Source organism: Marmota flaviventris, chromosome 8 (assembly GCF_047511675.1).
Source record: "Marmota flaviventris isolate mMarFla1 chromosome 8, mMarFla1.hap1, whole genome shotgun sequence".
NCBI lineage: Eukaryota > Metazoa > Chordata > Mammalia > Rodentia > Sciuridae > Marmota > Marmota flaviventris.
The window spans coordinates 10,426,319-10,440,834 of NC_092505.1; the positions used below are offsets into that span (position 1 = coordinate 10,426,319).

The 14,516-nt window shown below is 42.4% G+C and overlaps 1 protein-coding gene and 1 long non-coding RNA gene across 4 annotated transcripts in view; one reads left to right on the forward strand and one right to left on the reverse strand.

Annotated features, from left to right (window-relative positions):
• The first annotated feature begins 52 nt into the window (after window positions 1-52).
• LOC114087578 (uncharacterized) lies at window positions 53-5,975 on the forward strand. 2 transcript variants are annotated; one of them, XR_004618493.2, is made up of 3 exons: window positions 53-144; window positions 2,194-2,447; window positions 5,839-5,975. It is a non-coding gene; the product is annotated as an uncharacterized lncRNA (long non-coding RNA). The 2 variants fall into 2 exon arrangements; XR_003581862.3 differs by lacking the exon at window positions 53-144 and adding an exon at window positions 153-239.
• The window catches only part of Ifnar2 (interferon alpha and beta receptor subunit 2), a 30,744-nt gene continuing 16,794 nt past the window's right edge, over window positions 567-14,516 (reverse strand). For both annotated transcript variants that reach the window (XM_027929066.2, XM_071615083.1), the window contains 4 exons: window positions 13,110-13,267; window positions 9,689-9,857; window positions 5,129-5,259; window positions 567-2,872 (listed from right to left, as the gene is read on the reverse strand). In XM_027929066.2, the coding sequence (XP_027784867.2) occupies window positions 2,165-2,872; window positions 5,129-5,259; window positions 9,689-9,857; window positions 13,110-13,267 (1,166 nt within the window). In that variant the 3' untranslated portion in view covers window positions 567-2,164. The remainder of the gene's footprint in view (window positions 2,873-5,128; window positions 5,260-9,688; window positions 9,858-13,109; window positions 13,268-14,516) is intronic.

The window sequence follows — 14,516 nt, forward strand, 5'->3', positions numbered from 1 at the left end:
GGAGCGGCCTCAGCGCTCCGCCCCGCCGCGACCCCGCCCCCGGGCCGGCCCGCGCCGCTGGAGAAGCGGCGGTCGGGGGCGGGGCCTCGGCGAGCAGGAGCGCGAGGCGGCCTCGGCCTGGAGAGGGCGCTGCCACGCCACCAGGTACCCCGGGTTTGGGGCTTGGCTGCTGGCTCTGTGCAGTTCTGTGTTCCCCCGGTTCTTCCCACGGGAACGCCGCGTCCTCTAGAAAGCGCTCGGTGAGCAGACCCCAGCCTTCTCCAGGGCTCCCCGGGAGGAACACGCCAACACGCCATTCGTTTCCCAGATGCTAGTTCGTCACAAGACTGCTGAGGAGAGCTTTAACTTCCTCTTTGGGGACTTGCTCAAGGGTGGGTGAGGTTAGAAACCAGCGGGCGGAAGTGTTGGGCAACCTAGGGCTTCGCCTGACCCCAGCGCGTGCCCGGAGGCCAGGGGCCGTTGTCGCTGTAGAGGGAGCTGGTGCAATTCCGGGATGCCAGCAGAAGCAAAAATCTGCGGCACAAATACACTCTTGGATGAGAAAAAATAATGAGGCCCACATCAAGTTTGTACGAAAAAGTATTCTTGTATTATTACCCTTTACCAAACACCCAACCGTTATACAAAACTTTAAAAATAAGCGCCAGGGGCGACAAACTAGCACCATAGAGAGGTCATATCAAAAGAGCAATGTGAAATCTTTCAAAATTCGATACATACGTTCAGAAGGCAAAGTGGTGGCTTTTGTGTAGGACAAGGTCTCTTTCCTAAGGGATTTCATTAGATTCTTAAATAAGGGTTTCCTTCTTGGGTTACTTTACAGCAATTACATAAGTTACCTATTAAAAATCCTTGAGCCACGACCTGCATGACTTTTGCTTTTCCCCTTTTGAATAGGCCCAGGAGATGGGTCTGAGAAACCTGCTCTTGGGGTAAGGGGAGTGAGATGGGAAGATCCTCAACCTTTCATCCTTCCTGGGAGCCTGGCAGGGTCGTGGAACTTCTGTATTTATTTATTATTCCTGTGTGTTTTTAAATACTTCTTCTAGATTCAAAGGGTCTTAGAGATTACATAGTCACCCTAAAAAATAAATTTTTTAGAAATTTTCTTTAAAAAATAAAAGAAGTTGAGACTCAGAGAGGCCAAGTAAAATGCCCAGGGTCATACAGCGAAATTTGAGCAGTTAGAACTCCGACTCTGACTCTCAGTGCTTAATACTGTTTGCTACATGACTTCTAGGATTTCACCCCCCTCCCTTGCCCCATTTACAGTAACTGGACCCATTGAGGATATTTGCAATCAGCACATAGCACTTTAAAATTTGACAAACAGGATCTCTTAGACTTGTAGGCCACCTTTCTTCCAAAGACCTTGAAGCATTTTTGATTTTGTTCTTTTTTTAGATCTTAAAATGGGACACTGAGATTTTTATCCCTCTCCCTCATGCAATGTGTCCTGCCTGATACTACAGTTATTAATGTGCATATATGTATTTCACTCTTAAAGCCGGGAAGGGCTGCATGAGCACCTGAGTGGAGTTCTCAGCTTGGTGGTGACAATATGACATCTGAGAGGTGCCCAGGGACCACTGACTGAAATTGCTGGCCCTTCCCTTGTTTCCTTATGCGTCTGCATCCTTTCTCTCCAGCTAATCCTGCTCCAACCCATCCCTTCAGCCTGGTTTATTGCTCATTCCTTGAGCTTCCTGGGCTCAGGGTCTCTACCTGCTCACACTACTCATAGCTCCTGCTAGGATTTTCCCTTCTTTCTCGCTTCTCCCATCCTGGCAATTCAGTTGTTTCCCAGAAACATTACAGGGCCAGAGGGACAAGATCACCCTGAAGAACACAGGGAATCTTGCTTATTGGGAACCAAGATGAGATTCCTAAGAAGTATATTAGAATAAAGGGAGAAGGCAGAGCATGCGTCTTCAAAATGTATCACTTGGACTTGTAAACAGTGTGCTCGATGATACTATATATTCCCATACCGGGAATGCTCACAGATTATGTCATCAGGAAGAACTGGCCAGCCCCTACAGTTCTGTACTCCTTGTACTCCTTTCCTCACAGACCACCTGTGGCTCATAAGGCAACAAGTCCGTGTACAGGGCGAGAACCCTATGTGGACTTCTTAGTTCAAGTTAATGAGCTATATTCAGAATCATCTCATGATATAACCGTCCCTTCCAGAGTCAACATCAAAATCAGAAGTATCACTTCTATCAGATGGAGTATCTTCCTCAGTCCACAGGCACTGGGAAAAGGGGCTAAGGTCGAGCAACTGTGTCCTTTCCCCACTGGCCACCAGAAGACAGGATTCCATTTGGTCAGGATCCTCTTCTAAGTTGATGATCTCTTCTGGAAGAGATGACACCAAAGGGGATTCTTCTGAGTCATCGTCATCAGGAGCTCTCATAAACACAGAGTTTAAATTCACATTAAAGGTAATTCTGTCCCCGGACCCTCCAGGGGAGCTGCAGTTGTCCTCAGGAAAAGAGTCCTGGCTCAAGCTCTCTCTCCTCTCATAGGGACCACTTGTGTGGCAGGGGCTGGGCTTTGGCACCGTAGGGGGCCCGGGGTGGGGCTCAGGCTCAGCCTCGTAAGGATCAGATTCCTCAGCTTCGGAGCCTTCCATCTCAGGCTCCTGGGAGGCAGCGGAGACCTGGCTCAGAAGCCTGCTGGTCAGTCCGTGCATGGTGTAACCACCGGCGCTAGTTCTGAGAGCTACTTCATGGTCACTGTCACTGTCATCATCATAATTATAATCCCATACTTTCTTCTTTTTGTTGACAGAAATGACTTCTACTGCATTCACAGCTTCTGTTGGTGGTAGACCGGGAAATATCTGGGCTACAAAGTTATGAAAATTCTTGAGAGAGAGAGAGAGAGAGAGAGAGAGGAAGGGCAGGGGGAGAAGAAGAGACAGACAATTAGTCTATTACTGTGTTTGCTCTTTATTTTCTACATAATAAAGCTGAGTAGCCACTGCACCATGACAGATGGGGATGATGACTGCAGGAACAACAGGGGGAGCCGGGGTTAGGTAGTGCTCACTGGTGCCAGGCTGGCTCCTGGTGCATGGCACAGCTGGCCCTCCAGATCCCCTGAGCGCACGTGCCTTATATAACGCAGTGCATTTGCATGGAACCTCCACGCATTCCCTTTCAACTGTCAGTCCCCTGGAGGGACAGCTTTGTGCATGGCTGGCATACTGTATTGCTTCGGCAACAACGACAAGAAAACAAGTCAGTACAGATGCAGTCTTTCCCAAATATTTTTGAATATGAGGACTTTGCTAAACGTATTAATCCTAAATAGTTTATCTTTAGAATCATGTGACTTTTAAAATTTAGACAATCATATATCACCAATAAAGTGTCTTGTCTCTACAGCACTTTCAACTCTAAGGTGTATGAGGGCGGGGGTTTTTGTCCTGCTGTGTCCTCCACACCCAGAAACATGTTGACATGTTTGTTACACTTGCTAAATGAAGAGAAGATGCTGCTTAAAAAAATGTTAACAGCTGTTCTTTTTTTATTTTTAATTTTTTTTTAGTTGTCAATGGACTATTCATTTATTTATACGTGGTGCTGAGGATCAAACCCAGGGCCTCACACATGCCAGGCAAGTGCTCTACCACTGAGCCACAACCCCAGCTCATAACAGCTATTCTTGATTGAACACACATAAGCAAAGGTGCTAGGCCTAGAGTCAGTTTCTCCATTCCCAGGGTTTTTAACCTAAACATAGAGTAACAATTTTTAATGGAGAAATACTAGACAGACATAAGATGTCAACATGGTAAGATGAGCATGAAGAATGCACTTTTTTTTTTGGTACCAGGGGATTGAACCAAAAGCTACATCCTCCATCCCCTTTTTATATTTCATTTATTTAGAGAGAGAATCTCACTAAATTGCTGAGGCTGGCTTTGAACTCATGATCCTCCTGCCTCAGCCTCCCAAGCTGCTGGGCTTACAGGGTGCACCACCACGCCCGGCCTAGGAGTGCACTTCTATCAACCATGAAGTAATGTTTAATTATAATGGCTGCTGAAAAATGTAATTTCTAAAAATTAGAATTAGGTGTATGAGTTCAAACATAAACAATAATGTATTTCTAAATGTTACTAACATAAAAGGAAGGAATAAAATAGGGAAAATGGAAAATGATGGGTGAATGCAGTCGAGTAAAAAAAAAAAAACCACGAGGTTTAAAAAAGTGTACGATCAATATCTAGCCTCTGTAAAGGCTCTAAGTTTGAGAAGCACAGAGAGGAAATGAAGGTAAACAAATGGCTGTTTTTGTTAATAATCAAAGTAACACACATGAGAGCACCTCCCAGGGAGCCTTATGTACACAATGAATAAAGACAGTAAAAATGATTCATTGTGGTCAGTGGAGCATTAGAGAGAGATACACATCACTACTGGCTCAGTTCTTGTAGGTTTTTTTTTTTTTTTTTGGCATTAGGGGTTGAACCAGGGGCACTTAACCACTGAGCCACATCCCCAGCCCTTTTAAAAATATTTTATTTAGAGACAGGGTCTCTCTGAGTTGCTTGGGGCCTCACTAAGTTACTGAGGCTGGCTTTAAACTCGTGATCCTCCTGCCTCAGCCTCCAGAGCCCCTGGGATTACAGGTGTATGCCACTGCGCCTAGCTTAGCATCAGTTCTTTAAAATATCATTTATAAGAGATCTACTTGGTGTGTAGATTCCACTGAAATAATTCAAAATAAAACAAAACACAATCCATACAATAATTTCCTTTGCACTATTTATAATGTCCAAGGAAAGAAAGGAAAAGAAGTGAAAAAGAAATCAATCCAAATGTGCTGTAGTTAAAAATGTGATACAATAATAACAGTGGAATTCTGTGTAGTCATTAGAAATAATATAATAGGTGGAAATAAATAATAGGTGGACAGTATATGAAGAGAAAACATAAGGCACAGACGCACTGTAACTGCAAAATATATTTTTGCAGGGATGGAAAAGAACCCAGCCTGATAAGACTTGTTGGTGTTTATGGAAATGAACTTTCTTCTATGAAAACATTTAAATATATAGTAAAAATTTTTAGTTTAGAAAAATTAAGATACAAAAATTTTTAAAACCACATACCAGGACTTTGGGAAAATTATCTCTTAAGCATATGTAACCAATTCGCTTCAGTAGTACGATGGTGCCTAGGAGGACGAAGACTACTGAAAACACAGTGATTATCACACTTATTTTGGCATTTTCGGATGATTCTGTTTGAAAAAAAAAAAGACTTTATTTCAAAAGACATCCAATAAATGATCACAGATGGGAATAAATGCACATTGGTCAGGGGTTAGAAAGTGATTATCTGAGAAACAGAAGTTTGAAAAATAATGTTTTCTATTTGCTAAATACCAAAGCTTGGAGAGCAAGGCAAGGGCGTACTCTTTAACCAATAAAATATATTTAGCTTTTCATGTATTTCAAAGTGAAATTTCTTTTGGTTTATGTTCTGTAACTGCACTGTCCCACTAGCTGTGACTGTTTAAATATAAACAAATAAAATTGTGCAGAATTAGAAGCTCAGTTCTTCATCACACTAATGACTCATGTACCCATTCAATTTCTGGAGAGTAGCTACAAAGGATCTTGCTGTAGTTTGGAATGTCTAGAATGTACCCCAAAGGCTCTTGTGTTAAAGGCTTGGTCCTCCATCTGTGGTGCTATTGGGAGGTGTTGGAAAACATTTAAGAGGGAGGGCCTAGTGAGAGATCTTCTGGTCACTATGGGCATGCTCTTGAAGGGGACAATGGGACCCAGTCACCTCTCTCTCTGACTCTTGCTCCCAGCCATGAGATGACCAGTTTGCACTGCCATGTGCCCTCCACTGAGATGTGCTGCCTCTCCAGAGCGACTGGACCAATCGACCATGGACCAAAACTTCCAAAACTTGAGCCAAAATAAAAAAAACCTTTCCTCTTTACAAGTTGATTATCTCAGGTTTTGTTACAGTAACATAAAGGCAACTAACACAGACCAAATGCAATCTTTAAAATAGGACATCCTACAAACTAAATTATGTAAATTGAAATTAACAAGCTAGAACAATGCTTGTCAAATTGGGGTATTCTCACAAATCTGAGCATTCTTTGTGAAAACTTAAAATTTTTGTCTTTATTTATTTTTTTATTGTTTGGTACTAGGGATTTAACCCAGGGGCACTTTACCACTGAGCTACATCCCCAGCCCATTTTACTTTTTATTTTGAGACAAGGTCTCACAAAGTTGTTTAGGGCCTTACCAATTTTCTGGGGCTGGCCTCAAAACTTGCCATCCTCCTGTTTCAGCCTCCTGAATTGCTGGGATTATAGGCATGGGCCTATAATGTTTATATTTAGCTCGATGATAATCTAAAAAGACTGGTAGATTATGCAAGTATACTATTTTAAAATATTCCTATTTGAAAAGAGAGGAATTGTTTCGATGTTCCAACTCAGGAGGAAGTTGTAAGTGGACTTTATTTCTGTTAACCATCTTTTTCATAAAAGAGGGGTAAGATCAATGCATCTTGAGAAGGGGAGACCAGGTTGTGTCTTCAAAATTTGGATTTTCCATGGAATTGCATTGGGATTTTCAAAAAAATAAAGGACCTTATGAGCAGAGGGCTGAGCTGAGCAACAAGAATGGTAATATCTGATTACTATTTTCTTTTTTAATGGAAAAGAAAAAGAACTTTGTCAAAAGGCTGATTGATGACTAATGTCAGTTTATTGGTGTGGACCGAAAACCACGACATGGCATCTAAGTTACCGTAGTTCCAGCCCATTAGTCCCCTGGCTCCCCCACCTGGTGGCAACCAGACATTCAGATCTGTTCACATCCCTTGGGGGTCCCCACAATGGCATCCAAAGTCCCACATCTGGGTCCTCCATCTCTATGACTAACCTGTTACTCTTCTTCCTTTGCTCAGCTCACACTTGCCATCCCATGCCCAGCCCACTCTGCCCAACCACCCCATCAGTCTGATCCATCCAAGCCTGCAGTGCTTTTGCTGGGTCTGAGTAAGTCAGTGCTGGTCTCAGGTTGCCCCTCCAAACCCCTCAGCATTTGCCCTGTGTGGATCTTGAGCTTGTCTAGTTGAGGGCAGTTCAGATGGTGAGCAGATAGGGACAGATGCCACCGTATTCAAACCTATTTGGTTCCTGAGTTTCAGACGAGAAGAATCCAGATGTCAAGTATTTGGATAGTCTAACTGTCTTGGACATGACGGATGAGTGAAAGCTGACTTAATAGGCAAGAGGACGTGGTCAGGCCAAGTGCAGATGGAATGACTGGACGGTGCTGCATGACCATTTCTCAGCAGGTGGATTAGAGAAAAGTCAGGGGGAAGCGCATCCTCCCAGACATGTCAGCCTCCAAAGAACTGTCAGCTGCCCAATCAGCAGCTCTGGGTTTCATCAAAGCATCATCCTATTGTCATTTTAACAATTTAAGTTGTATTATATATGCGAGAGTTCTGTTTTTATATAAGACTAGGATATAATTTCATTTATGTCTCTTTATCTATCTATCCATCCATCCACCCATCAATCTACCTCTGGAATCTCTGGTTTTTGTCCTGGGCATAAAACCTCAAAAGCTGTGGAACTTCCTAAGAGACAGCAGTATCTTTTGTTAATTCTAACAAGCCCCATTTAGGGACTACTGTGGTTGAAATGACTCCTCCAAAGCTCATTGAAATTTAATTGTCACTGTGATGTTTTGGGGAGGTATATGAATCATGGGACCCTGCCCTTCTGAATGGAGTAATGCTGGTATTGTGGGAAAGGGTTAGATGTTGGAAGTAGTTTTGTTATAAAATGAGCACTCTCCCCCATATGTGATGTCCTCCATCTTGCTACCCAGTTCCAAGACTCTGTTATAGTAGCAGAAAATAGGCTAAGACTGATTTCTGAGTTTATGCTAATTAAATGACTCATGGGGTGCAGCTAGGTATCTTCAGGATGAAGGCAGATCAATAGAAGAACTAATCATTTGATCAGAGGGTTGGAACTTCCTCCCAGCCCTATCCCCAGGAGGAGAGAGAAGATGGAGACTATGTCCAATCTTATGGCCAATGATTTAGCCAATCACACCTATATAGTGAAACTCAATAAAGCCCAGAACACTAAGGCTTGGGAGCTCCTGGGTGGGTGAACATACTGGGAGTACTGGGAGGGGGTACACCCTGATTCTATGGAGGCAGAAGCTCCTGCATTGGGACCCCTTCCAGACCTGGTTCTACGTACTTCTGCATTAGGTCTTGGTGCACAGGCTCTGTAGTAAAATGGTAATCAGAAGTGTGGCATGTCACTGAGTTCTGTGAGTCAATTTTAGCAAATTTTGATTACAAAAGAGTAATAGGTTAGGTCAGAGAGATGCAGAACCCAAAAGGAACTCTCTAATTTGTAGTCAAGTTGACTTGGGGACCCAAAACTTGTGACTGCTATCTGAAGTAGGGGTAGTTAGTATCAGAAATGAATTGGATTGTTGGACATCTTGAGGTCAGATAACTGGCGTTAGAACATGATTACATGGGGGAGGAGAGGATACAGTTCAGACCCTGAGGCCTAGAATCAGAGAGGCCCTGGGAGGTGCAGCCGCCTGAAGTTCCTGGGGGTAATGGTTTAGAATTTAGAAGTTATGTTGAGGTGTTCTTGGATGGAAGGGACAGGAGTTAAAAAATTAGCTGGCCCCTACCCCCATGAGGTTGTGGCCCCCTCCCCCAATTTTTCTTCATGTTTCTTAAAAGGCATTTTCATTTTTTAAAAATCTGTACAGCAAGAGCAACTTTTTCTTTCAAATAAAAATGAGAAATGCAAAAAAAAAAGAACATAATTACATAAATTTCTTCTGTGTTTATATGTTTGTAAGAGCTAAAGGGAAAAAGATTCTATGCAGTTTTTGGTTTTCTCTTGTTTAATTGATATTGTAAAAACAACTGAAACGAGAGGATTGAGATTCTTTTTCCTTTAAAATCAGCCCACATGTGCATCATTCAGCTTTGAGGAACACGAGAAGACAAAATCACAATGTGCTATGGCCACAGCCAGTTGCAGCCAGGTACTGCTGCATGTCTTACTGCATGTGCAACAACCATGTCACTTAAAGTCATCTCCTTACACATCCCACTTATCTTACTCTGGTAAAGCAGAACATTAAAGATACTTCCACCAGGGCTGGGAAGATTAGAAGAGCTTCTTGCCAGAAGACCTTTCATAGATTTTTCCCTTTTGTTACAACAGTTGGCAATATAGTGACTTCCTGAGAAAATAACCAGCAGGGAAAACTCCTAAGCTCTATCATTCTCCTGCACACTTCTGCACACAGAAGAGGGTTCAAGATCACACTGTTGGCTATTCTGGTGTTTTTGCAACAGAAAGGCTTTCCACCTTCGTCATTCACCTTCTCCTCCTTGCTGGCAAAACTCAGCTCGCTCTCATCTGTGAGCTAGAGTCAATGCTCCTGGGAGCCAGGTCTTATCTACAGACCACACCCAGCCTCAGGCAGCCAGCTAGTGGGCACCCTCCCATGCCTCTGCATGCAGTTGCTTCAAGCAATTTCAGCATGCCATGAATCCCACATTCTTTGCTTTCAATAGGTTTTCTTCAGAGTAAACCTATTGAAATTTCAAAACATGATTTTCAGAAAGCCACACACCTGATTCCTGGTCAAGGCGAAGGAAGGTGCATTTTGAGGGAGACTGTATTCTTGTTTCCAGATATTTAGGTTTAAAATAAACAGATATACAGTAGTTTGTGTTTGGAATTAAATTGTCAATGACATAGTTGAAATTTCCAGTGGTGTTTCCATTTATTTTGGGTTCATGCTGTAAAAAGAAGCAAAAACAAAACAAAACAAAACAAAACAAAAAAAACAACAAAAAAAAAAAAAACAGTAAGACTCACATGAGAATTTCATTTGGAGGTAGCTCTGTAAGAGACTCCTTGAGGTTCCATCTTCAAATTTCAAATAGGGTTAGAAATATCACAGGATCACCACAAAACTACATGTATTTATGCCTAGGCACACACATATATGAAAACCATAAAATCTAGTCTACCAACTTCATTATACACATGAGGAGAAAAGGTCCCAAAGATGATAAAGGTCTCTAGCCTGCCATTTTTCAAGATGATCTTATTGAATTGATAATGTGTATCTAGTTTACACTTCAGAAAGGACTTCCACTAGGGTAACTCCTCTGACTCTCAAAACAGCCTAGGCATCATTCCATTCTGCAGATGTGGAAACCACAGCTGAAGTGGCCAGGTAACTTCTCCAGGTCACAGAGCTTGTCTGCAGCCACGCCCTGAGGCTGCTGGCTAACTCACCCCACCCCTTCCTTTCCCCTGCAGTTTGGTTTCACTTTGGAATTAAAAAGATGTTATGAAGGCTCTTTCCTGAATAACAATTTAAAAAATTTTTCATTCTATAGTTTCTAAAATATATTCTCACCAGCAGTTCTGTAAATTGGGATTTCTAGCAGTTCGAAGGCAGCCTTTGGTGACAATATGTTTCTATACATTTCTTTGGGAAGGAGAAGGAGCTATTAAATACACACACACAAAACAAAGTCAAAGCTCATGCGTGGAAGTAAGTAATGAAGAAGGAAAAGGTGACAAAGAGTGGAAACAGCGTGGTGGGAGGGCTCTTGCCTCCCACGGAAAAGCACAACGTGGCAGAGGACAGAACATCTGGGATCCATGGGGCCTTGAGCAAGTCTCTACTGCCGACTTCCTATTTCCCACCAAGCAAACAGAAGTTCCCACAATGGTCCTGCGCTGTGGTTTGAGCATGGTTTTGAGTGTCCCTCAAGCATTCATGTGTGGAAATTTAATCCTTACTGTGAGGTAGTAAGGGTCCTGAAAATTGACTCTAGTGTTTGGAGGAAGGGCCTATGGGAGGTGATTAGTACTGGTTAAGTTCACCAGGGTGGAGCCCCAGGTTGAATACAGGTGGTTTGATGACAGAAAAAGACCAGAAGAGACACACATGCTTTCTGTTTCTGACCATGTGATGCCCTCTGTCACTTCCAGACTCTGCCAGCAAGAAGGCCATCATCAGAAGCAATCTCTCGACCTTGGACCTCTAGAGCCATGAGCCCAAATTATCCTCTTTTCTCTACAAGGTATGTAACTTCAGGTATTTTGTTATAATAACAGAAAATGTACAAAGAGACCCTCCTTTATACATCTGTGTTGCACACTCCACTCCTGTGACTGGCAATGCTCCCAGCCACTTCTTGAGATCCCACCCACTGCAGTTATGCTAGAACATTGATCTAGCAACCTCCCCTGAGACTTTTCCTCTGCATGTGAACATGCTGCAATTTCTCTCATCTTAAAAAGTCTCTCCCTTCACTCCATCTTCCCTTTTCCTCCACCTATCAGTTCATATCCCTTATTCTCATTATAGAAAAACTCCTCAGAAGAATGAGCTCTCTAATTCTTCTCCCTCTTTCTTGAACTCACTCCAACCAGCCCTTTGCCCCGTGACTCACCAAAAGCTGCTCTAATCTAGAGTCTGATCTCAGGGCCTTCAATATGCAGGAGTGAGTGGTTTCCCAGGACCCCTCTTTAGCTGGGAGATCACCACCGAACACTTGGTACATCCAACTCCTGCCCCAGATCTCCTTTTAGGTGCCTTGAACTTGACATGTCTCAAACTGAGCTGCCATCCGACTCTCACCAACTTCATCCATAATCTTCCCTATTTTAGTTAATGACAAGTCCAAGTGATGGAGTCCTAACTTCCTTCTTCTTTTACCTCATTATGAATCCGACTTAAATGAAAATAACTGTGCTCCACTTGCAAACCCCATGCAGAATTTGATTGCTCCTCACTACCTCCACTACCACCAAATAATCCAAGCATCTCTCCCTTTCTCTCTCTCTCTCTCTCTCTCTCTCTGCCCCTCCCCTTACCTGGGGAGTAACCTTTTTTTTTTTAAAAAAAAAAATGTAATTTAAAGAAGATGCCTGTCAACCAAAATTTTACAGTGGTGTTAATTGTCTAATAAGCATTTTAGAAATATTAATTTGTAATAGTTCATAGCTCATGGTTGGAACATAAAGAGATGGGGCTGAAATATAATAGTTAATGGTATCTGACACAGTCCTTGAGTCATATAAACTTATTTTTCCCCTATTATTTTGTTCTCTTTTCCTAGGGTGTTGATTATAATCCCATGTGGATATTAAAGGAAAATGATAGTAATTATATAGTTTATTGCTGCTTATTAAGTGATTACCATCCAAATAGTATCTCAACTTTGGCTTCTGCCACCTACGGTCTGTCCTTACGTACCAGCCAGGACATCCTGTTAGGTCAGGGGCTGCTTCTCTCATACTCAGGAGACCTGGAATCGCAAAGCCCTCCAAGGTCTGGCTTCATTCCCTCTCGGACCTTACCCATCCTGTTTTCTTTACTCCAGTCACCTCCTCCTGCCATTTCTCAAGTGAGCCACCAGGCCCACTCCAACCTCACGGCCTCTGAACTTCCTGTGCCCTGGGTTTGAAGTGCCCTTGCCCTAATCCTGAGGGCTGGTCTTAGTGCAAGGCTCAACTGGCAAAGGGCTCTGCAAATAAAAGATGCTAATAGAGCAAGGCCTACTGGTGAGTACCAGGGTCACCCAGAGGTTACTGACATTCAGTTGGGTCCTTTGGGGAGATTGGGTGGAGACAGAACTGCTGGAAAGTGCCACTTTCTGTGCTGTGTCTGAGGAATGGAGAGGCAGCAACAGGTGTTTTCCATGCATGGCTCAGCTAAACTGCCCTTTCAAGGAAATGTCACCCTGGCTTGCTGAGATTTGGCCATCCCCCCATCTACGCCACACACTTCTCTCTTCTGTGTCCCCTGATGCTGTGTGCATGGCTTATTCTCTTAAAGAGCTCACAACTGGGCTAAATCAAGATATCTCAGCAATAAACGGACTTCTTCTTTACTAAATTTAGGCCACATTCAAGCCCAGACCCATTGGTTTGAATTTCGCAACTACACATTTCTGTTTTTGAGAGTCGAGTCTGTTAGTGCCCACTCAGAACTGTTTTGAGCCTAGTGTCAGAGACCACTTACTTACCATCTTAACAATCCCCATGGATTCTTCTTTGATGCAAAGTGATAAATGGTGCCGTATTTCTTCCCCATAAATCTTGGGAGCAATAGGTGGAAATTTCACTATCACATTAATGTGGTCTGTAAAGCCAACAATCTCAAACTCCGGTGGCTCATACAATACTGTTTAGAAAACAGAAACAAAATCCCACCTGAGTTGATGACTGCATATCAACAACACCCCCTGTTGTTTGAACACGGTCATTTTGCCAATTTTTGTTCTGTCTTCTAAACAAAATTAAAAAGACTCATTTTTATATTTCAATAATGAAATGTACTACTACTAACACTTAATCATTGTAGAAAATATGTATAGGCAATTGTCTTAATCATCTTTTGTGTATATATAAATACATGCAAATTAAAAAAAAAGAAAGAAAAAAAAATACATGCATATTCACATGTATTAACTAAACAAGGATACACATATTTACAAACATAAATATGCATATATACACACACATACACACACATTTATATAAACTAAAATTAAATAACTTAACCTACACTGTTTTTATGACACATAATTTCACTTAACCACATTTTATAAACATATTGACACATATTTACCTACATCAAAGGCCAGTCTGCAAGTTTATTAAAGATTATAAACAGAGATGAAGAAGAATATGAGCCAGAGACCATATGTGGTTCACAAAACTCTAAACTATTCCTTCTTTGGTCCTTTACAGAAAGTCTACCAGTCCCCTACACCATAATTGTTTATGGTTAATTCAGTTCCTCCAAGTGGATGAACTGTGATTTAACCGATTCACTGTTTTGAACATTTAGATTATCTCTACTTTTCTGAACGGAACTGAGGTATCAGTTAAATATTTTTGGAACTAAATCTTTGCATTTCTTCTAATGATGTCTTTAGGGCAAAGTGGAATTCTGGATTTGAGCACAAACATGCTCAGGTTTTTTGGGGGGTGGGTGGGTACCGGGCATTGAACTCAGGGGCACTCGACCACTGAGACTCATCCCCAACCCTATTTTGTATTTTACTTAGAGGCAGGGTCTCACTGAATTACTTAGTGCCTTGCTTTTGCTGAGGCTGGCTTTGAACTCATGATCCTCCTGCCTCCCCAGCCCCTGGGATTACAGGTATGCGCCACCGCACCTGGCAGTGCTCACGTTTTTAATACCACTGCCCAATACCTAGAGAAGGACTGTGTCCAAGGACACTCTGCATTCCTTCTAGTCCTCTCTCTTTATGTACTTTTCATATTTGTCATTTGGACCACGAAAAAGACCTCATTATTACTTCATTACACATTCTTCAACAATCCCAACACCACAGTCTATATACTGTGCTCTCCTTTCCTTTCTACACATACACACAGATATGACTGTTCGTTCCAAAGGTGCA